At 41.6% G+C, this 25236-nt stretch overlaps 1 protein-coding gene across 6 annotated transcripts; it reads right to left on the reverse strand.

Annotated features, from left to right (window-relative positions):
- LOC117540977 lies at window positions 1-25236 on the reverse strand. Of its 6 annotated transcripts, XM_034207985.1 has the most exons (6): window positions 19050-19252; window positions 18282-18311; window positions 12935-12994; window positions 12718-12856; window positions 11545-11716; window positions 1-2583 (listed from the first exon to the last, which is right to left on the reverse strand). In XM_034207985.1, exon 6 carries the CDS (start codon window positions 2326-2328, stop codon window positions 544-546), a length of 1785 nt encoding a protein of 594 aa, XP_034063876.1. In that variant the 5' UTR covers window positions 2329-2583; window positions 11545-11716; window positions 12718-12856; window positions 12935-12994; window positions 18282-18311; window positions 19050-19252; the 3' UTR covers window positions 1-543. The 6 variants fall into 6 exon arrangements, with proteins under 6 accessions (XP_034063876.1, XP_034063878.1, XP_034063875.1 ...); XM_034207987.1 differs by lacking the exons at window positions 18282-18311; window positions 19050-19252 and adding an exon at window positions 25130-25236; XM_034207984.1 differs by lacking the exon at window positions 18282-18311.

The raw sequence follows: 25236 nt of genomic DNA on the forward strand, positions 1-25236 counted from the left end.
CTGTTGATCGTCAATGGTTTGTTGACGCTTTCTAGACAAACATTGCCTCCAATGACCCACCCCAGATCTAACTTTTGAGCATAAGGCTGGTTGTGTGAGCCATTCATCTGTTTGCGAACCTTATGAACTCTGATAACGTCCCGACCCAGGAGAAGCGTGATAGGGGCTTGTGGGTCAATGTCTGGGATGAGGTGCGCCACTGACTTGAGGTGTGCATGATTGAGAGCCACATCAGGGGTTGGGATCTCATTTCTGTTGTTAGGAATGTCATTGCATTCTATGAGGCTGGGTAATGGGATGTGGACAGTTCCATCCAGAGACTCAACTTCATAGCCACTGGCTCTTCTTCCTGCTGATTCCTTCACTCCAGCACATGTTCTCAATGTGTAAGGAGCACTCAGACTTTGGTCACTGAACATTTCAAAGAACTGTGAATGAACTAATGATCTGTTGCTCTGTTCATCCAAAATTGCATACAGTTTAATTGCTTTGTCTTTGTGGCCTGATGGATATACATTTACAAGACATATTTTGGAGCAGGATCTACCTGCCAGATCTCCGCCAAAGACGTTTATGCATTTGGTGGTGACATGAGGAGGAGGTGAAGTTTTCTCCTCCTCCCCGCCATGCTCTGGAGGAGGGACCCACCTCCTCCATCCAGGGTGCGGGTCCAGGGTGAAGTGCTGTATGGTGTCTTTCACTTTTGCATTCAAAACATTGAATTTTCATTTTACAGTTCTTCGCGAAATGTGATGACGAAGAACAGCATCTGAAGCACACATTATTCTCTTTTAGGAATGCCTTACGCTCATCAATGGGCTTTGCTCGGAATGTACGACATTTGCGGAGTGGATGTGGCTTTTCATGTATCGGACACATTTTATCAAAGTCCTCAGATCTCGTTGGGGACTCACCGGTTTCAGTAACGACTCCGGGGAAGATCTCTGTTTTGTGGACAGAGACCTCCCGATATTTGTTTGGTTTCCAACCTGTCTTATCATTCTGTTTCGCTGTGTCTGTGTGGGAGGTGAAGTTGAAGCTTGGATCATTCCTCATGATAGCCTCCTGGCTGATAAAGTTCACGAAGAAGTTAAAGGGTGGATAGTGGACAAGATTTTGCCGCTTGTAGGATGCACCGACTGATGCCCACTTTTCCTGCAGACCGAATGGAAGCTTCTGAACTATTGGGTTGACGCCTCTGGCTGTGTCGAAGAAGGAGAGACCAGGCAAGTCTCCTTCTGCTTTGGCAGATTGAAGTTCCATTAATAGATCACTTAACTTTGTCAGTTTGGAATAATCTTGATTTGTTATTTTAGGAAAGGTGTCAATGCGTTTGAACAGAGCGTCTTCAATGACTTCTGGTGAGCCATATGTTCGCTCGAGTCTGTCCCATATCATTGCTAATCCTGCTTCAGGGTGATGTATGTGTATTGCTCTTATCTGTTCGACATGTTGTCTTGCCTCGTTACCAAGCCACCTGTGCAGAAGATCCATCTCCTCACTTGGTGTCAGGTTTAAACCCCGGGTTGCGGTCTGGAAAGACCGTTTCCATGCTCTGTAATTCTGAGGTTTTTCATTGAATTGAAGCAAACCTGTAGCAACAAGCTCGTGCCGTGCAAAATATCTCACAAAGTCATTCAGGTTTGAGTCGTCGTGATTGTAATTTGGAGACATGGGATGGGGCGATGAGGAAGGATTACCACTATGGTTTTGAGGCCTGTAATACTGTCCAGGAGTACAACGGTTGTTCTCAAACTTTACATTGCGTGAACCACGAGCACACTCGTCTCCGTTGATGCCAGGCTGCTGTGAGGTAAGATGAGGTGATTGAGATCCAGGATTGGTTTGATGGAGAATGAAAGGTTTGGCTTCTGGTTTGAGCTGTGAATGTGAAATGCTGTCGCCAGGACTTGGCTTTGTAATTGCTGGTACATAATGATCATTTAGTTGAGGTTTAGCCTCCGTTATTTTGGCTTGGTCAGCAACATATTGCTGTGTGCGTAATGCTGCTTCCAATGATACAGAGCTTAAACAGTTTTTACTCCTTTCTTTCTCAATGTCTAAATCCTCAGCAGCTTCAAATACTTCTGCTTCAGCTATAGCCGCAGCTGTCTCTTTCTGTATGTTGAGCATTTCCGTAGATGCTTCCAATTTAGCTTTATCCAGCCTTAGATTAATTTCCTCTTCGGCGTAGGAAAGACGTGCTTTAGCTGCTTCTGCTCTCGCTCGTGCCCTGACTGCAGCGGACCCAGTTGATGATGCTCTTGATCGTAGTTGGGAGCCTGAAACACGGGAGCGCGTGTTTAGCGAAGAAGCCTTTTCTGTCATGGCACCGTCTGATAGTGTACCTCTCTTTAGACACTGTTTTGACGGTCATCCAGTGGCTGTATGTGAAGATGCTGTCATTGTCTGCCAGCTTACACTGCGTTGTCCTGCCCGCTAGAATGCCGTATTTTCACTGTGCTGTCCCCGGTATATGTAGTGTATATATCTTAACAGCCAGATAAACTCCCTCCGTACACCAAGACTCTGAAGACGTGAATCCTTTGCCCACAGGTTTAATGATATAAGGAAGGTGTGAAACTAAAAATAAACAAGACAAAATATAATCAATTCTTTGATCATTTCTACATACACAAATATGCACAATGGATATAAATCAACACAGCTTTAACATTAATTGAATTGCCTTGTTATATTTACTGTAAGCTTTTTAATGTATTTATTGTAATTCTAGAACTTAAACAGTTATAAATGGCATCATATTTTAAACATATAATCAGCCATTTGTACATTTGTTCATTTAACTCTCCTTGCATTAGCCTTGTACAATATTGAGACAACTCGGAAGATCTCCAGCATTAAACACCACAGAATACAATATTTCCTAAAAATAATCATCTGTAATTGTTAATAACACAAACATAAACATTACTTACATACGATGCGATCAAAGGCATTAAGACGTATGCAGATGTAGCTGGATTTCTAACAAACAATAACACATTGCTCACAGAGCCATGCTTTGCCTATTTCCTCTCTAATGATCACCTGACACACCCATCTGATTATGTCATCCTGATTCTTAAAGGGACCACGACTAGGCACAATGGGCACACAAAGAATAGCCCAGAAAATGCAAACAAGAGTCAACTTAGCTGTAACAGAACATTACTATAAAAACAGAAGACCGTTGCTAGAAGCTGCAGCTAGACTGCAGAAGTATTAGTTTTTTGTTTTTGAGGATGGAACAATTTCACACACAGATATAGGGAGGCTAGACCTATACAGTTGATTTGTTATGGTTTATCATTTCATGTCAAGACGAAGAAGAAGATGAAATGGCTGAACTGGTCAGTGTCAATCCTGTGGAGATGGAGGTTATAAATCTCCAAAATCATGTTCAGCCTAGGTCTCAGCAAAACTCACAACATTTCTGGAGCCTTGTAGACCCAGAAAACTATAAGAACATTCACCAAGCAGCACTGAACACGTCTGCTTTATTTGGCTCTACAGACCTTTGTGAAGCAGCTTTTTCTGACATGAATGTCATGAAATCTAAATACAGAACAAGACTGACTGATGGACATTTAAATGACTCTATTAGAGTGAACCTAAGTGGGTACACTCCAGCATACACCTCTATGGTGGACTCCATGCAGTGCCATTCATCTCACTGACTGTGAAAAAGAGTGAATGCACTTATTTTACACATGTACCATAACATGCTTGTCAGTTAGTGATTAGGGACATTTATGTGCATTTTCAGTGATGTACTTACTATGTGGGCCATAATGATATGTGAGACATTTTCGTTGTCTTGGACCTTGATGCGAAGTTAAGATTTTTTATAAGCTTTAGGTATTGCAATTTCACACGTGTATAAAAGTAGCTTAATTCAACTGATGAGGGCGATGTGAATAAATGTAAGCGATGTGATGCAAGTAGCTCTTGATCACTTTCATTTTTTCAAAGTAGCTCTCAGGTGAAGAAAGGTTGGAGACCCCTGCTCTAGTCTCTTCTCAATAACCCAATACACACAATTATCAATCTTTAATTGCAAATAGAACATGATATTCAGTCTTAGTGTGCATTGAAAATTCAGTTCATTATTTCAAGTCAAAGATACGTTAAACCCACTGCAGACTTGCACTTCGCCAGGAGAGGTCTCTGTAACTGAAGCTTCGAGAAATGAACCTATTTCCGACACAATTGTCCAAGTGGTTCGATGCTTTATTCAAAGCTTCATTTTGCCATCACTAGACTACACTACCCACAATCCCCAGCTATTGTTGTGAGGACGCCTGTCCGCTTTGCGACAAACCCCGTGATTAATCTTCAAGCTCTGGGATTGGATGTTGGAGTGGCAGTACGCCAAGGTTACGCCGAGCGTCAAGCTCTTTGAAATGGAACGAAACCACGGCAGACTATTCAAAACTGGACTCGAACGACCCCCCCAGAACTACACATGCTGGCTAAAACTAGGACCACCAGGGTGGGTGGAGGGGGTCAGGAGGACGGGCCTGGCTCGAGGGCGAAGACCGCTGTACTCAGGGGGCCGGGCTCGAAGGCGAAGACCGCAGCTCTCAGGGGGCCGGACTCGAGGGCGAAGCAGGCGGCGACGGAACAACTCCGGAGGACGGGCAGAAAGGCACTGACGGGACAGCTCCAGAGGCCGGGCAGGAACCAGAGCCGGTGGGACAGGCTTCGGCACGATCCCCTACGGAAGAGGACCAGGAGTTGGCAGGACCCCCGGCGAGACAGGTGGCGGCGGGACCTCCAACGGAACAGGACAAGAGGTTGGCAGGACCCCCGGCAGAAGAGTTGTCGGCGGGACCCCCAGAGGCACAGGACACAGGGTTGGCAGGACCCCCGGCAGTAGAGTAGTTGGCGGGACCTCCAACGGCGCAGGACATAAGATTGGCAGGACCCCCGGCAGAGGAGTAGTCGGCAGGACCTCCAACGGGACAGGACATAGGGTTGGCTGGACCCCCGGCAGGAGTGTAGTCGGCGGGACCTCCAACGGGACAGGACATGGAGTTGGCAGGACCCCCGGCAGGAGAGCAGTCGGCGGGACCTCCAACGGCACAGGACACAGGGTTGGCAGGACCCCCGGCAGAAGAGTAGTCGGCGGGGCCTCCAACGGCACAGGACACAGGGTTGGCAGGACCCCCGGCAGAAGAGTAGTCGGCGGGGCCTCCAACGGCACAGGACACAGGGTTGGCAGGACCCCCGGCAGAAGAGTAGTCGGCGGGACCCCCAACGGGACAGGACATGGAGTTGGCAGAACCCCCGGCAGGAGAGCAGTCGGCACATGCAGTCACATGGCGAATACGCCTTTTTTTACGAGTGGGAAAAAAAGTCTGTCACTCAGGGCAGTATTACACTATTTATAATCCAGGGGGTTGTATTGCGCCTAAAAGCCAGCCGCCCGTAAATAACAAATGAAGAACAAAACACAACAAAACGAACACAATACATGAAGAAGAACAGTTAGTAGCTATGGCGAGTTCACACAACACACAGGAGCTAGAAGACCCACCTGCTTCTTTTAAATCAGGTGTGTGGGAACATTTCGGGTTCCCTGTGGACTACAGCAATGATGGGGCGAGTTGTGGATCGGACGAGGACGGTGTGTCGGCGTTGTTCGACAGCAGTGCGGTATGCTGGTGGTAACACGTCAAACATGCTCAATCACATCCGAGTCAGTCTCAGTCCCCAGCGAGAGGGTTTTCTCGACGGAAGGTGACATACCCACACGGAAAGAAAGTATATGAACATATATGCCAATATATGGCAAATATATGCAGAATATATGTTGCATATGTCATATTCAGGTTCATATATGTTCATATATGTGGATTAATAGGAGATATATGTGTCATATATAGCTCATATATTTCCACATATATGCCAAAGTCAGGTTCATATATTTGCATATATCTCCTACAGAATGCCTCATATATAGCTCATATATCTGTGTTTTTGCATATATGTCATACAGAATGCCTACATATATATAGGTCTTTGCAAGGTAATGTGGTAATGTGCATATTATTCCAAAGTTCTATATAACTACATGAATTAATCATTGTACTTATTTCCATTCAATGCAGATTGAGGTTTGCGGATTGCCCAAGACAATTCAATGTATAAAGACAATATCAGGGTTTCCCACACATAGACTATACTTGGGCGGGCCGCCCAGGTATATTAACGGCCGCCCAAGTATATTTCGCGACCCATTTAGGTTTTTTGTTTTTTTTGTTTTTTTTTATAATTGTTTTTTTTTATTCGTCCGTGACCACAACGCCATCTGCGATCGATTAACTTGTGGACAATGATCCCTCGCTCCCTTGCTCTGATCTCGCCTCCTTCTGGCCTGTTAAGTGGCCTGCCTCACACAGGGTGACTGGCTGTTCACATGATGTGGCCTGCCAACATGGCCACTGTCATACAGATCATACATCAAAGCCCTTGATTGGTCTCTGTGTGTCATTCAAGCTCGGGATAACCTCAGCTCAGGTGAGGTAAAGAACTCTGAGTGTTAACTTAGTCTAAGTTCTCAGTGGGTCTCAAACGGTGTGGTCACCATTTATGTAAACACATATTTCCATTTGAGAGGGTAGTGATTGGTCTAATGGATAGTGAGGTGGGCTGAAGATTGGAAGGCTGTGAGTTCAAATCCCGCCAGGAACACCACCACTAGTGTGCCCTTGAGTAAGGCACTTAGCCCTTAGTTACTCCAGGGAGAATGTCCCTGTAATCGGTCATTATAAGTTGCTTTGGATAAAAGCGTCAGCTAAATGAAATGTAATGTGATTAGTAAAATATGCATGAATAAATAAATAAAAAGTTAACTAGGTGAAAAAAGGTAAGATACACTTTTAAAACTTGTTGAGAGAAAACTAGTCTTTGCTGCTGCCTCAAAGAGGAGCAGGGGGGAGAGGAGGGAGACAGGAGAGGCTGGTTCAGGAGCACAGACACACTCACAACTATAAATCAACCACAAATAAATTAATAAACAAGTTTCAGTGTTTTTTTCATATTGGAAATGGTATGTTATTGGTTATGGCCATGATTTTATGATTATTGAAATGTATACAGTTCTGTTTCATATAGGTGTTTCCATAGATCTAGTCTCTTTATTTTCCCCTCAAAATGCACCAGATTGATGCATTTAACTCCAAAATAAAAAATAAAATCTTACCGGGGGGGGGGGGGGGGGGGGGCATGCCCCTGGACCCCCCTAGAGGATTTGAGGTCGACCCCCACTAAAAATCACATGGATAGGTTCCTAAATACATTTATAAATACATTTAATTTTTTAAATAGTAACCCATTTCCATATGTTCATGTGTGGGTAGTAGATTTAAACTATAGGGCTATCACTATGGGCCCTGCCTGTACCTGTTCGCTCTGCCATCGCGTGAAGGGTCTGCTAACAAGCGACCAACAGAAAGGTTAATGTTAATGTTGTTGCACGTCACCTCAACCCCCCACCCACCCCCCCGCTACCACCAAGTATATTTCAGATCTGTGGGAAACACTGCCAGTTAATGGACCAGCACCAGAGGCGTTCTCATACACACACAGGCGTTGGAGCTGTTCTTCATGAAATCCCAGAAGGATGAAGTGCTCTGACAAACAGTGAGTTTTTTTTTTTTGCGCACCCCCCCTCTAGTTTCCATTTTCTTTTTTGCAGTGTCATTTTAACCCATTAAAACCAGGAAAGCATCTTTGTCATTTTCAGCCATATTTTATACTTTAGCTATTCAAAAATAGCAGATATGCAAGCTCATATCGCATCACTTCATGCCGCGCTATTAACTAAAATCTTTGGTTCTGGGGGTCCCTGGAACAAAATATTTTGAGATGGGGTCGGTGGCCAAATATATACAATTTTGGGGGTCCTTGACATTAAAACGTTTGAGAACCACTGATATAGCAACAGTTTTTTTTCAGAAAACTTAGGATTTAAAGACATTTGTAGAATGGGCCTCAGGTCTTAATGGGTTAAAATTGTATGATGTTTACACAATACTCTTCCCTGAACATTTTGAATCTCACCCCAACAAACATACTGTATTATATAAAATAAAACACAAACATGTAAAATAATTGAGCAAATTTAAGCAAAGTCAAAACAAAACGCAAAAATGTTAAACTATAATAATCATACTTAGTTCTCTTAGATTTTCGTTTTCAAATAAGAAAAAAATATTTGTTAAACCCCCATGTCTGTCTATTTGAGCATTTCACTGTGGTTAATGAATGTGAAGACAAAATCTACCTTCATCTTCTCAGTTTTAATGAACAAACACTTGGCTTTTATCTGTGATGCCTGAATAGCAGCTAAATGTCCCAGCAGTTTTCCCACAGGGATGAAATAACCAGGGTTCTTCAATTTACCATAAATGTCATGTTTCTCTTTTTTGTAGTACTGCCCTATTGCATAACATGTATCCCCCTGCCCTAGATCACAGACAATGAACGTCTTCACAGAGAAAATACTTTCCTCACGATCATGGAGCATGACAGTATATGAATTTCTACGGAAAGCACGTGTGTAGTTTTGTGAATGAATAATTTCACTGTTCACAACAACTCTGCTAAAATACCTTACAGGGACTCTACGTGCAACATGACAGATGCTATTCAAGGCCAGAAAATCATCCCTTTTGATCGTACTTATTTGTGGCCCACCTAGAGAGGTAACACCATGAGAGTGATTCACTTCTTGCATTTTTTTTTTCTCATCCGAAAAAGACTCGAAGAGAGCCAAGCACTCATCAGAAGCTCCCTCCATGGCTTTTTTGGCAAATGATGGCAATGCCATCTGAAGCCAAACAGTTTTTATTATTTGCTGAGAAACACTCTGACTGCTCTTTATCATGTCTAAAATGACCCCATTGTATGACTCAAACACAAATGCAGACTGTGCCCAGAGGGGACCCCAGTTCCTCACAGTATTGGGCCGATGAAGGCACAAGTGTGCATTGAAAGTTACATTACTGGTCCCATAAAGGAGCTCCATTTCTTTGACAAACTCAATTAGCAACTTCTCAGATTCAGATAAATGCAGTGCTGTTATATCCTCACTAAGCAGAAGAGAGACCCCCTTAACCAACTTGAACCAGTGCTTAAGGTATTTCTCAGGTAAGACTCCCTTCAATGTTGGTACACTGTAATAAAACAACCACATGGACCACTCATGTGCTTTCCAGAATGTTCTCTCTGTAAGTGAGCGGGGAACACGGGAAACATTACAGGGGGGTTTAATTGAAGTTAACATCTCATCTACCTGTCCTATTGAGCGTCCGAGGTACCAAGGAGATTGAAAGTTTTCCGAATTGAACCACAGTGTGGTTAGGCTTCAAGTTACACCTCGAAGCACACTGTGCATATCATCTGGAACACAGCCATCAATGATGTCAAAATAGGGGAGACAAGATAAAATACTAGGCCCTTTCACTCCATTTGTGGGCTTTCCCAAGAGAGCCTGTTCTACCAAATCCTCGGTTTGAGAGGGGTTCCTCAACTCTGCAATTTCATAGGGATATGCCCTTACACGCCCCCTGCGTTTCAACACAGTAGTCCCTTTCTGCACGCAAAAAGAGCATCCAAACTCTCCATTAAATTGCTTAAAATTCTGAACAAGTGGTCGAGCAACTGAATCTGCCACCAAGAAAAGAGCAAGTACTTTACTTGAGACCACTTTCCCACTATCACTTTTCCATGCAAGACCATTTTCATATAAATCAATGCATTCATCAACAAATGGTTTCATGTAAATATTCATATTGGGTTTGTTTGGACCAAACCACAGCCCACAGACCATAACATGTTTTCCACGAAGATGTATTGGCAGTTCATTTATAGTACAAAGAATTGGCCACAAGCTGCTTTTAGTTGATTTGTGCACCGGCACGCCATCACAGCTGAAAGCCAGCGATATGTTGTCTGGTGAAGCGGTGATAGTTTTTTATACATTTGTCCATCGTACACATCTTTGATGATGGAGAGGTCCTTCTCCTCAAACCGGTGTGCTAAATGTTTCCATAAGTGATGGTCCTGTAGCAGTTTTTGTATTTGACTTTTTAGAGGCAGGTATAAAAAGCATTGATCTTTTTGTGCATCTATTTTTGAGATGACCTAGTCACAGACTGGGCACTTGACGGTGTCAGGAGATTCCTCCATGCTCAGGTTGCAGATTTTGCACACATAGTGTACTTCCAATCAGTGGCGGCGCCAGAGATTTTCTCTAGGGGGTGCTGTGGGGTAGCTTGACGTTTCATAGAGGGTGCTCAAACATTAAGGGTTTCCCATTAATGCACCAGCGCTACAGTTGAATTTTCTACTGCAACACTCCCCACACGCACACACAGTGTACCCGCGACTGTTACAATGAAGGCTCGATAATCAGCTCACGGCATATAGGTGTAAGCAGGGGTAAAGTGCTATTTTTACAAGTGGGGGGTGGACCTCACCTCCTCTAGGAGGGACCTCACCTCCTCTAGTGGGGTCCGGGGGCATGCTTCCCCTTAGAAGTTAAAAGCATCAATCTGGTGTTGTTTGAGAGCAACATTAAGAGATCTATGGATATACTGTATCTCTCAACATACATATGAAACAGAACTGTAAACAGATTTTCTATTTCTTTATAGATATTTTACAAATCACTCCCCTTTTAAAACAAACCGTTTGAGACCCACTGAGATAACTAGACTAAAGTTAACTATCTAAACACTGCGAGTCCTTTACTTCACCTGAGCTGAGGTTATCTGAGACTCTCAGTCTGACAGGAGAGAGTTCTCGCTCCACCTTGTTGTTGAAAAAGCTCCTTATATCCGTTAGCTTGGCTAGCTAGCACCAGATGCTAACCACAACGATCTCCAGTAGATACCCACCGGTGCGCGAGCTCTCTTTCTCGCTCGCTCGCGCACGCACACAAAATGGTGTCACACACACACAGAGCAGAGCTTGAATTAAACACAGAGACCCAGAAGTAAGCTACTTGTACTCACGAGGCTATGCTATTATGTGCAGAATCCCTCTCGCTTTCAGGTGGTTTTGATTGAGTGTCCACACGTGGACGTTTAAGGACTAACAAATGATACATTTTTCACTTTGCTGTTAGCAAATAATTTGGCACTCTAGCTAACAGGAAGTCACTCAAGTGTCACAAAGTAATTTAGCCTATGGGTAGGTCAAAAATGGAATGGGTGCTGGCCATTGGCCTGATCATATCACCTGTGTTGGCTTTATGTTTTTGGTCAAAAATGTGTTTCTTTCACATTTGCATTGATGTAATCAATAATATTTCTAAATTAATTTAATAATAATAATAATAAAAAATAAAAAAACACACATATTTCTTGGGGGTGCTTAGGGGGTGCTTTGGCAATCCTGAGGGGTGCTTCAGCACCCCCTAGCTCCCCCCTGGCGCCGCCCCTGCTTCCAATACGTCTTTAACTGTATCAAAGGACTTGTAGAACATGTACATGGACCCACTAACTGAAGGACCACCACTAAAGTTAATACCTTTCATAACGTCCTCTAAAGCTCTGTGTGTTATTCCATGTTTGAGTTTTAATGCCAGAAGCAGTAATTCGACTTGCTCCTTCGATGGGATCTGGTCTGATGTCGGACTGTCCTGTAGCCGTCCCTCTACTGGCTCCTCAGGTGGAGCGCTTGGGACAGGTGGTTGGTTCATCTGTGAATTTGAAACAGTGGATTAGCAATCTCAGTGCAAGACTGCATCAAACAAATGTACTCTTCCGGATGGTAGGCAACCACCTGGATTAAAGCAATAGGACACTTGGTAGATGTTTGAGCTGTGTAATTAACTTGAGATAATGTAACTAGTAAGCTGGTGATTGCTCCATTGCTTATAAATAACTAAAATAGCTACTCATTGAATTCCATTGTACGGCCAAACAGCTCTGAGCCATCCTTTTAGCACATAAACGAACGCAAACAAAGCACATTTTCACAATATATAACATCACAAAACCCTGTGGTGCCTTTTTTAATTACCATCTTTTCAAATATCAACCTAATGTTTATTTTATAATTTGCTGTCGAGAAAGGAAGACGACCCGGACTGGCAACACGGATCCAGCTTTTAAAATATCAATAGGAAGTTTGCATTTTTTTTCTTTAAAAAAACGTTTTTTGTGATGGTATTCATATTAAGAATCAGCTTTAAAAGAGACTTTTAGAACTGTTTCGCCCTACAATGAAGTCAATAGGCGCCATTGCTGGATTATTAGTTTCAAAGTGCACAAAATATGTCTCAACAGTTTGACTAGTACATCACAAGCTTCCTATTGCTTAAACCTTAAATCAAAACTAATGTCTAAATAGTCATATCCTTCTACTAAATCACAGACTAGATTAAGATTCCTGGTCTGGCCCATGGTTTAATAATTGATAACAGTATAGCAAGTGATGTGTGTGTAAACTAGCTCTATATTCTGATAGTAATAGTTGCTATTAAGTGTTGGTCAGTAACAGAGTCTCCCCCGATAAACGGGTAATCTCTCCTTACTGGCTGAACTTGGCAACCCACCTGAAAATGAATTATCTGTTTATTAAAGAGCTAGAGAGACAGGGATACTCGTCACTAACAAACACTCTGTAGGACACAAAAAAACAATTCAAGGCAGCACTGACTTAGACATTTGAATATTTTAGCCATTTTTTGTAATTTACTCTGTCATTCGAAGCAGTACAGGCCTCATCATCTTGATCGTTCGAAGCAGTATAGGCGGCGGCCTGGGCATCTCTGTCGTTCAAAGCAGTATAGGTGTCGGCCTCAGCATCTCTGTCGCCCACACCTGTGGTCAAATGCCTAACATCAGAGAAAATAGTTTGTTCATTCCCATTCAAGAATACAGACTGCATGTTTATCCATGTGTTGGCAACTTACTGTGCTGTAGAAGCAGTAGAGGCCTCAGCTTCACCATTGCCCACATCTTCAGTGAAATGCCTGAGATTAGAGAAAATAGTTTGGTCAGCCTCATTCTAGGATTAGCCTTTGTAGTGTGATACACACACACAATGTGTGTGTGTGTGTGTGTGTGTGTGTGTGTGTGTGTGTGTGTGTGTGTGTGTGTGTGTGTGTGTGTGTGTGTGTGTGTGTGTGTGTGTGTGTGTGTGTGTGTGTGTGTGTGTGTGTGTGTGTAAACCTATACATAACATGTAAAGATGCTTAAAAGGTGTTTAAAATGTATTAATTTTATTTAAAAAATGAAATGGTCAATACTTTTCATTGGTTAAAAATGTATAAAACCCACAGACAGACTAACCCACTTATAGCCTGGCATCCCTTTTTTGAGTTAGTAATTATAGCCTTAATTGTTTAAGATTATGGTCGATCAGATCAGCTATTTGTGCCATTATTGTCCATCGAATGTTTGCATATACAGGAATGCCAGGTTTCATGTGGTTCATTTATAAATCAATCAATCAATCAATGTTTATTTATATAGCCCAATATCACAAATGTTACATTTGTCTCAGTGGACTTTACAGTTTGTACAAAATATCAGTATGACAATACGACACCCCTCTGTCCTTAGACCCTCACATCGTACAAGGAAAAACTTCCGGAGAAAACCCACAGTTTAAAGGGAAAAATGGGAGAAACCTCAGGGAGAGCAACAGAGGAGGGATCCCTCTCCCAGGACGGACAGACGTGCAATAGATGCCGTGTGTAAATTGAAAAGATAATACATTTGCAACATAGGTAGTCCAAATGTTTAGAAATGCATGTGTGTATAATAGGAAGATGAATCCACGAGGATATCCATCCAGGACCTATGATCCAGGACCACAGCCACGACTCAAGATCCAGGGCTCGCGATCCAGGACAGAGGAGCGCAGGATCATCCATGACTCCGGATCCCGGCATATATAGACACCAAAAAGAAAGACATTTGGGGAAGCTGGGTTAATCGGAACATGAGAGTACACAGGTATAGACAGAGAGAAGGAAGAAGTAAGATGTCCCCCGACAAACTAAGCCTATATCAGCAAAACTAGGGGCTGAATCTAATCAGCCCTAACTATAAGCTTTATCAAAAAGGAAGGTCTTAAGCGCACTCTTAAAAACGGATAGGGTGTCTGCCGCCCGAACACAAACTGGAAGCTGATTCCATAAATGTGGAGCTTGATAAGAAAAGGCTCTGGCTCCCATTGTACTTTTAGAGACTCTAGGAACAACCAACAACCCTGCATTCTTGGAACGCAATGCCCTAGTAGGACAGTAGGGTATAATGAGTTCTTTAAGGTAAGATGGCGCCTGCCCATTAAGGGCTTTGTAGGCGAGAAGAAGAATTTTAAATTATATCCTGTGTTCTATAGGGAGCCAGTGTAAGGCAGCCAGAACAGGAGTAATGTGGTCCCTTTTCCTAACTCTGGTTAGTACACGAGCCGCAGCATTTTGAATCAGCTGAAGCGACTTGACTGACTTCTTGGTACACCCTGATAATAAAGAGTTACAATAATCCAGCCTTGAAGTAACAAATGCATGGACTAGTTTCTCTGCATCGTTTTGAGGCAAGATATGCCTGATTTTTGCAATGTTACGTAGATGGAAGTAGGCGGTCCTTGAAATTGATTTTATGTGGGCGTTAAAGGATAAATCCTGATCAAATATAACACCAAGATTCCTTACAGTCTTACTGGAGGCCAAATTAATGCCATCCATAGTTAGTATATCCTTAGATAATTTGTTTCGTAGATTCTTCGGGCCAAGTACAATAACTTCAGTTTTGGTCGTGTTTAACATCAAAAAGTTTAAGGTCATCCACGTTTTTAAGTCCTTAAGGCAGTCTTGAATTGTATTTAGATGATTAATTTCATCAGGCTTGATTGATAAATATAGTTGAGTATCATCCGCATAACAATGAAAGTTTACAGAATGATTCCTTATAATATTGCCTAACGGAAGCATATATAATGTGAACAAAATAGGTCCGAGCACTGAGCCCTGTGGCACTCCATGGCTAATTTTGGTTTGCGTGGAAGATTCATCATTGACACGTACAAACTGAGAGCGTTCAGATAGATAGGACCTAAACCAGTCTAAAGCAATTCCCTGTATGCCAACTAAGTGCTCTAGTCTTTGCAATAAGATATCATGGTCGATAGTATCAAATGCAGCACTGAGATCGAGCAAAACAAGAATAGAGACACGTCCCTTGTCAGAGGCTATTAGAATGTCATTTGTGACTTTAACCAGAGCTGTCTCTGTGCTATGATGTGTTCTAAAGCCAGACTGAAAAGCTTCAAATAAATCATTGTTTTTTAAGTAATCACACAACTGTTTTGCGACCGCTTTCTCAAGAATTTTTGAGAGGAACGGAAGATTAGAAATAGGTCTATAGTTGGCTAAAACCTCTGGATCGAGGTTGTGCTTTTTAAGAAGCGGTTTTATCACTGCTACTTTGAATGATTGTGGAACATAGCCTGATAATAAAGACATATTCATAATATTTAATAAATAAGTGCTAATTAATGGAAAAACTTCCTTCAACAGCTTAGTTGGAATTGGGTCTAAAATGCACGTTGATGGTTTAGAAGAGAGAATCATTGAATTTAATTGTTCAAGGTTTATGGCTGAAAAGCATTCTAGTTTACTATCTAGTGTAATATTAGAACTTACGTTTCCGGGAGCTGTTGATAACACTATACTGGTCAAAGGCAAGAGGTCATTAATTTTGTTTCTAAGAGTAACAATTTTATCGTTAAAAAAGCACATAAAATCATTACTACTGAGTGCTATGGGAATAGAAGGCTCAATCGAGCTGTGGCTTTCTGTCAGCCTGGCTACAGTGCTGAAAAGAAATCTTGCATTATTCTTATTCTCATCTATTAATGAAGAGTAGTAAGCTGCTCTCGCTTTACGCAATGCTTTCTTATATTCATTGAGAGTAATATGCCAAATTAAACGAGATTCTTCAAGTTTAGTAGAACGCCATATCCTTTCAAGTTGTCTCGACTTTTGCTTTATTTGCGGGTTTCGGCATTATGCCATGGAGCTAGTCTATGTTGTTTTATTTTCTTCTTTTTCAAAGGAGCAACAGAGTCTAATTTTATTCGCAGCGCATCTGTAGCACTATCAACAACATGATCAATTTGGGGTGGTGTACATTTGTATAAGTTTCCTCCCTTACATGCAGACATGCTATCGAGTTAAGTATTGGTGGAATCTCTTCCTTAAATTTGGCTATAGCACTAACAGATAGGTTTCTGCTGCAGGAGCTTTTGACTAATGCTTTGTAGTCTCGTAACAGTACTTCAAAAGTTACTAAGAAATGGTCGGATAAAGCAGGATTATGCGGTTCGACTAATAGTTGCTCAATTTCAATACCATAAGTCAGAACAAGGTCGAGAGTGTGATTATAGCAGTGGGTTGGTTTATTTACACTCTGACAAAAACCAACAGAATCTAATATAGAGTTAAATGCAACAGTAAGGCTATTTTTATCATCGTCAACATGAATATTAAAGTCACCTACGATAATTACTTTATCTGTTTTAAGTACCAAAGTTGATAAAAACTCAGAGAATTCAGATAAGAATTCTGAATAAGGACCTGGTGCACGGTACACTGTAACAAATAAAATTGGCTGCAAAGTTTTCCAGGTCGGATGCGTAAGACTAAAAACGAGACTTTCAAAGGAGGTATAATTTAATTTTAGTTTAGTATTGATAAGTAAACTTGAGTCAAAGATGGCTGCAACTCCACCTCCTCGGCCCGTGCCTCGGGCAATATGAGTATTGATATGGCTGGGTGGAGTGGCCTCATTTATGCTGACATATTCTTCATGTCTCAACCAAGTTTCAGTGAGACAGCATATGTCAATATTATAATCTGATATTAAATCATTTACCAATATTGCTTTAGATGCTAGAGATCTTATGTTTAAGAGACCACATTTAATATTCCTGTTTTGTTGCACTGTAGTAGTTGTTACATTTACTTTGATTAGGTTATTATGTATGACACCTCTATTAGGTTTTACCTTAACTTGTCCTTGGGCAGACACACACACCGCTAATATTGGGTATTTTATTGGGTTCGGGATTCCTATGGATGACTGCCTAGGAGAGAGCGCAGAGAAGCGTGTAAGACTGCGACTCCGCCTCCTGGTCTCAACTCCAGTTTGTCATGGATTAAGTCCACAAAGCCCTGAAATGTTTGCTGAAATGAGATGTGCACCTTCCAAAGTAGGATGAATGCCGTCTCTCTTAATCAGACCAGGTTTTCCCCAGAAGGCTGTCCAATTATTTACGAAGCCCACATTGTTTGCTGGGCACCACCAAGACAACCCAGCGCTGAAATGATGGACATGCGGCTATACATGTCATCATTGATCAGATTGGGGAGGGGACCAGAGAAGATTACGGTGTCCGACATTGTTTTAGCATAACTACACACCGACTCCACATTAAGTTTGGTGCATTCTGATCGGCGTATACGAACATCATTACCACCGACGTGAATAACAATCCTACTGTATTTACGTTTATTTTTAGCCAGCAGTTTAAGATGCGCCTCAACGTCGCCCGCTCTGGCCCCCGGAATGCATGTGACTGTGGAGGCTTCGGTCTTTAATTTCACGTGTCTCATAATAGAGCTACCAATAACCAGAGTTGGCTTCTCAGCGGGTGTCTCGCTGAGTGGGGAATATCTGTTAGATACGTGAACGGGTTGGTGGGGACCTGCGGGTTTCGCGTTACAGTCAGCCAGTCTCCCTGCTGCTCGGGAGTTGCTGGGGGACGGCTAATAGGAGCTACCTTTTGCCGGTCCGCACCGGCTAACATGGGCTTTACTGTAGCTGAGTTACTTTCTAAGATGCGGAGCCGGGCTTCTATGGCTATGATTCCCGCCTCCAACCTAACAACTATACTACATTTAACACATGTACCGGTACCAGTAAAGGAGGTAGGGAAGTAACCAAACATAAGACAGTTAGAGCAGGAAATAGCACCCGAGGGTGGGGAAAGAGCCATGGCTAGCTATCAAGCTAAAGTAGCTACCATTAGCAAACCCGAAAAGAGTGTAGGCAACTGTGGAGTTACAGTCGCGAAGAGAAGGAGAGTTGTGAGAGCTTAAGTTATAGTAACGTGTGATTACAACGTCAGGCAGTTGCCGTGATCAAGAGTTTTAAAACGATCGATTAAGTTAAGATAATAAGCTATCAGCAACAGAACGGGCACACGGGATACCCGGAGATGACAACAACCGGAAGTTACAACATGCTTACCGCAATAGTGGTCCGTGTCAGTGTATCTGCCTATAAAGGGGGGGATTATTACATATGTTTATAGGTTTCTGCCAGTGGTGTAAAGTAACTAAGTATTGTACTTAAGTACAATTTATATAATTATAGGTACTTTTTTACTTTGCTGGAGTATTTCCAATTTTTAGTATTTTTACTTCTACTCCACTACATCTCAGAGGCGAATATTGTACTTTTACTCCACTACAATTATTTGAAAACTTTTACAAAACATACATTAACCACTTATAAAAAGGCTTATAAACGTTTTGGCCATATGAAAATAGCAGATCTACAAGCTCACAATGCATCGCGAGTACTTCCTACTTGGCATTTTAAGTTAAAACAAAAATTGTACCAATACTTTTGTACTTTTACTCAAGTAAATAATCGGACTTTTACTTGTAACAGAGTATTTCTACATTGCAGTATTGATACAAGTAAGAGTACTTTTTCCACCACTGGTTTGTGCCCAACAACAGAATGTAGCCGTTTGCATGGTTTGTTTGCCTCATATTCCAAAAATGTTTATGTTAGCTACTTCAACAGCCATGGGCCCCAGCCTATACTAATGCCCCTAGCTGTTCCACTTTTAAGTAGCTATATTGACATTAGAAAATATACGTTTACATTACCACGGCAAGTGTCAAATTATTTATTTTTTTAAAATGACATTAATTATAACGTTCGATGTTGACGTTGGCATGCTAACATTAGCATCGCTAGCAAACATTTTCATGAACGATTACTTACTGTTTTTTCCATCTTTTCCTCGTTGTGCGTGGAATGGCCGCTTCGTCGTCGACGAGGTATCGTTTATATCTTACAAGTCGATCCATTTTTAAACTGTTTGAGGCAACGGGCGAGTTGGCAACTGACTGTCTGTTTACTAGTGTTGGCAGTTTGACACTGAAGCTTCGAACGGAGCTTCAACCCTGGACTTCCTATTCCATAGAAGCAGTGATTCGAAGCTTGCTTCAAATCACGTGACATGTGACGTCCGAAGCAGCTTTGTGATGACACTGCACAGCTGATCGTCTGACAGCAGCCAGCTCTGTCCCCGTTACACATACCCCCGCCTCTGTTAGTAGGCCTACACATTTACTGACTCAAACATTTGTATCATCTGTTGTAGAACCACATAAATAAAATAAAATAAGAACTAATTCTCAAAAAAGATAAACGCCATTCTTAAAATGTATAAATGATGATAAAATGATAAAAATGATCAAATGGCCCAACTTTTGAGAGAGTGAAATGTCACAGATTACCCGGCATGCCTGAGAAGTACCCGTATGTGCACTCATAGAGCATGCGCAATTTTAACCAAAATGCTCGTTCACATCAAGCACGTCAATTGGGTTGTGATGGATTATGATGGATGATGGATTTGATATTAACGAGGCGGCAGTTAGCAGCTAGCGGCTAGCTAGTAAATATGCTAATGTAACATCAATCGTTATGTACTTATGTTACGCTGCAACAGGATCTAGTGATATCCAACAGAGCTTAATTTAGCATGAAAGAATTATTGCACTGTATATATATATATATATATATATACACAGTGCAAGTGGGCTGGCAGTAGGGCGATATGGTCCGTTGTTATTGTGCATCCATGGGTAAAGATAAACGCATGTATGCTGAACAGCTAACATGAACGTGCCGGGCGGCGCGGTCCCGTGGGTTCGATGCGCGTTCATAATGCAGAGGGAAATAACTCTCAGAATAACGTTATTAGCACATTTTACAACTTGAGGAACTAATGTTTTTAATAAGGGCTATACAAGTGTTCATACTGGGTAGTTTATTTAGTTTAAAAAAAATTATCCAACGAGTTACAGACCACTCTTTCCCAATGTAAGTCAATGGGAAAAAGTGTTTCAGGGCCCAGCAACCTAAAGGAAGTGTAGTACCACCGTTTGGCCACAATGAATATTCTCATTAGACTCCGGCGCACTTCCTGGGGGCTTGATGTGCACGCGCTTTCTAATTCCAAACGCTCGCGGATACAGGAAAACACAACACGACAGAACAAACATACAAATTCAATTACACCATGTGCACGTTTGCCTTGGTGGAGTGGACAGAAGGGTAGTGACAGGGGACTTAGGAGCATTCTGCCGATTGACTGTGTTCGAGATTTTAATGAACTGAATTACTTGAATGGCGACGAAGAAACTCCTGAGGAGTTTTTGGTGGAATGGCACCATGGACGCAAGGGAGCTAATAGACAGTGGCCGGTGTATCAAGCCAGGATCATCAAGGTTGCAAGTATGTACACGCTATCCATATTTATTTAGCTTTAGTAACTAATTAAATGAACAAAAGCCTGTAAACCAGGCAACGTTTTCAGACCAAGGACCCCTTGGCTGAGAGAGAGAAGAAGCAGGGACACCAACTACATATTGTATAAAATGGTGTTGTAAATAATGCTGGGGTTCATGTAAAAACATGATCCTATCACACAAAGATTTGGCGGTCCCCCTGTAGTAACTCTGGGGACCCCCTAGGGGTCCCGGACCCCCTGTTGAAGACCCCTGTAGACTATATGTTGAGCCAGCTACGCTTTTCGGCGCGAGCAACCATAACAGCAAATAGCAGTACAGTGTTTGCTACTGTGTCACGTAATGTTTGATTTATCTTGCACCAGAATGGGAGAAGAGTCCTGAAAAAAATACTCTGTGAGATGGAGACCAATGACGAGGCTGGCACCTCTAAACGGGTTACCAAGCCCAATTTGCAATACGTCAACAGTGATGAAGAGGAGGAGGAGAAGGGTCCTGCTAAGAAGAGGGCTCATCTGGACGAAGAGGAGAGACCTATTTCCAAGAAAAAGGTAACTGACTGCATCCATTGCGTGTTGTAAAAGTAAGTTTAGATGTAGCTGCATAACAGTAACTGTTTAAGGTAAACAATCAACTTGTGTGTTTGTGTGTGTGTGTGTGTGTGTGTGTGTGTGTGTGTGTGTGTGTGTGTGGTGTGTGTGTGTGTGTGTGTGTGTGGTGTGTGGTGTGTGTGTAGGCTGCAAGTGAGATGCAGAGGGAGCAAGATACTTCAATGTGGGAGAGGAAAAAAATGCAGACAACAATTCAGGAGTTGAGGGATGCAAACTTGGCCCTAAAAATTGAAAATGATCATTTGAAAGACCTCATAATAAAGCGTAAGTATTATTGTATTGCAATATTGGTTTAATACAATTGGATAGGACTTTTCTGTTTTGTAAATGTGCTGTCAATGGACCGTGTTACAACTTGGATGCAAATAGCATCCAAGTTGCTTGCAGCTATGGTGATCTGATGATTGTAATTGGTGTGATTTTATTTTTTCCCTTCTGTACAACCCCACACTAGATATTCCTCAAATGAAGGAGGACATTGCCTCGCTTGCTAGAAGAGTAAGTTCCTCTTATTTGTATCACTTTATTTGACTTGTTACTTAATCAGAGGAGGAGATTTTTATGATGTTGGGCTGATTAGGGCAATTCACCTGCTGTTTGTATTTTTAATTGTTCAAAAATTATAACTTACTGTCTTCCTTCTCTAACAAGTGTGCAGCAACCTCTGTGGAGGTCTTAGTGGAGACATCTGCAAAACAATTGCAGGTGAGTAACATTTTTCTTGTTCTAAGGAAGCATATTTGATGGTGTGACTCTGTAGGAGGCAATAGTCTACAAATGTGTGTTTGTCCAGGGCTAATCTCATCAGTGCCAAATTGTTCATTGCCAACAGGCCAAGAACCTCCGCTTTCACATGTGTATTATATCATAATGGAAATCAAATTAATGGACAAAAACCTTGGACAAATTAGTCATATGTCATAGAAAGCTAACTACAAAATAATTTCATCCCCCTTTAATTCATCTTGCTTCTCTTGTAGAGTGACGGCTCTGTGAAGTGACTGCCACTGTTAGCTTCTTGTCTCTCTGCTACCTGCTCCATGAAGCTAGCTACAGGGACTCTGCCTGCTCAGCTCATCCAGGAAACACAACTTGTAGCCGGCCGTGATTGTTTGTTCTTCATGCTTATATATCGGACTATTGTGACTCGCTCTGCGGTTAAAACAGACGGTGCATGAATGCGGTAAGTGAAATTTGAGTGCTTTATTTATGTGTTAATGATTTTAATCAGCTACGTAATGAATGGTAAGGCTTGGGTTAGCATGTAAGCTAGTCGTAGCTACATCGGTGCTAACGATGCTAATCGTAGCCTCCAAGTTCAAATCATAGACTGTATATATAAAGGTTAAAACGAAATAGACAAGTGTTAAGCGTTAAGTGGGATAATACTGTAGAACAAACAGCTTCTGTTTGAGGTTGATAAAATAAGGTCATCCTTGTAACTTAGAGATATTTTATTATGTAGGTAGGAACTGTATGCATCTAAGGTTAATTTAAATTGGCTATGCTCAAGTATGTAGACAAGCTAATGTCGAAGTAGTGTATTTGAAATCAACCTCACAATAAGATGTGTATATTACAATTATTAATGTCATATTTCAAGATGATTACTTAGATATTACAATATGGTTGGTTGAGCTGGAGTTCATTATTGAGCTTACACGTTAACGTCACAGTCATCTGAAGAACGAACCCAAACCTTGTCATTTTTGTTAGAAAAGGACATGCCTGAAAGACACGACATTTTCTCCTTCTCTGAGGGTCAAGAAGAACATCCAAGAGGAACATTAAAAGCTGATGTTATGAGATTTTAAGACCAGTACAGGACATTCACTAAGAAACTACTTTTATTGTAAAAACAGTCAGCTGATCGAATGCAGCTATTTCCACATCTACACTCCATCAGCTGATTATTTCTATTTGCTTCACTTTATGAGTTTCACATCACTTGTGCCTTGTACCGCAGAGTTTGCAATGTCACAAATAAATGGGGCCAATCTTCAGTCAGATGTGAATGTGTAATCTAACATTTTCAGTAAGAATAATGGACAAAAGGAGTGCAAATACAAATACAATTTATTGAAATGTGAACCAAAACTTAATCAAACATGTTTTAAATAAAAAGCACATATGGACAGAAGGTGTAAACCTATTAAATGTATAAGTAAACACATTTAGTCAAATAAAGTGACAGACTAGGCCTGTGCAGTTGGTATCTGCTTTGCCCAGCATGGGCTCCTCCATCAGGCCTGGTCCTCCTCGCAGAGGAAAGACCCTCAGTCCTCTCCAAACCAATAGACTGGACGTCCATCACACGGAGGTTTCTCCCTGAAGTCTCTGCAGCTCTCTGGACACCATGCTGTCTCAATCCGTCCACACTGAATATGAGAGGGGGAAAATGAAAATAATAAATGCTTTAGACCAGTGGTTCCCAAACTTTTTGTGCCCAAGGCACACCAAAGGACAAGTAAAAATCTCAAGGCACACCTATTGTGCAAAAATAGCCCTTATAACACGTGTTATCACTCATATCATGTAAAATATCTGTAAATGTGCATAATTATTTACTAATGCCAAATAAAATGTGACAAAGACAACTATATTACTCATTAAATATGTATTAACGAAATATTTCAGAAATTAATTTGAAACTTTATCAAATTAGGCTTCATCAAAGCAGCAACACACTCATTTAAACCAGACAGGTCACAAAATGGCAAAGGAAACTCAGCAGAAATTCAGCACAGAGAACTGTCAATGCAAGGAAGTTGCATTGTCCATGGTCCTGAACTACAAATTATAAATGTAACATTTCAGCAATCAGCATTGAAACATGTGCTATTGTAAATATTTTTGCCGACTTACAAATTAGTGAGATACATGTGAACGTACGAACTGCGCATGCGTGAGTGGCAATAACTTTCCTTACCAGCAAGCGGCGGTAGTGTGTATTTGTCATTCAAAACAGGCAACAACCGGAAGACAAAGAAGAAGAACAGACTGCGTGATATAAAACAAACAACAAGTAGCGTGTGCGTTAGCTTCACCTTAGCATGTGTTCTTTGCAGGTGTTTGTTGAGGTTTGACGTGGTGTTTACAGCAGTGGATAACAGCTTCTGGCCTGGACACAGTTTGCACCTCACCGTCACATTCCTGTCTATTCTTCGGACGAACTCAAAATAATGGGCTTACCTCCACCCCTCGAAAGTTATCGCTGACTCAGCCATGTTTATGCAGCACTGCACGAGGAGATGTGGACACGCAAGTCGCGCAGATTACGTACATATAAACCTACAAAGTACTGATATAGTAAATTAAAAAATAATTATTTTTGTATAGTTGTATATTGCAATAATAATAACGTATGGTTGTCACAAAATCCCACGGCACACCCGGACTTGTCTCACGGCACACCAGTGTGCCGCGGCACACCGTTTGGGAACCACTGCTTTAGACAATAAGAAACATAAAGTTGACTGTTGAGTTGCTCAGTTTTTTTAGATTGTCAATACTATTACTGTATAACTAATATCTCAGGTTAAGAGGCACATTCAAATAAAGATTGGTCTTTAAATACATGTTTTCTTTTGAATTGTTTGTCTAAAGTCAAGGATCTAGAACTGGTACTTAGTTTTAATGATACAGTCTGGTTATTATGCTGTTTGGAGGAGGCCTCACAGGTAAGAGCACTAACTAGCTACCATCACATGTACCTTAGCTTGACTTAAATGTATTAAACATATAATTAAGTGATATCAAAATATAAATAACTAATGTCATGCAAACATATTAATATTTGCTTGATTCCAGTGTTGAATTTAGCACAATTGCATACAAACGTTAGGGGATTTTAAGATTCTGAAGTATTATGCTAAAAACTCAATAACTTAGATTATTATTTATAGTTTTGCTGAATAGTTTCATGTCCGTTTACCTTAGAAACGTAAAATGCGACGGCAGCGTGCAGATGGGGAGCATGTTAGCTTAGCTTGGTAGCTTCAGCTAGCTCTGGAACTTCCAGCTCGGTGGCAGCAGGTCCCG

This window comes from Gymnodraco acuticeps, unplaced genomic scaffold, assembly GCF_902827175.1.
Source record: "Gymnodraco acuticeps unplaced genomic scaffold, fGymAcu1.1, whole genome shotgun sequence".
NCBI lineage: Eukaryota > Metazoa > Chordata > Actinopteri > Perciformes > Bathydraconidae > Gymnodraco > Gymnodraco acuticeps.

Bases quoted from the DNA above. Each gene is read 5' to 3' on its own strand.
- LOC117540977 (XM_034207987.1), bottom strand. From the start codon at position 2,328: ATGACAGAAAAGGCTTCTTCGCTAAACACGCGCTCCCGTGTTTCAGGC.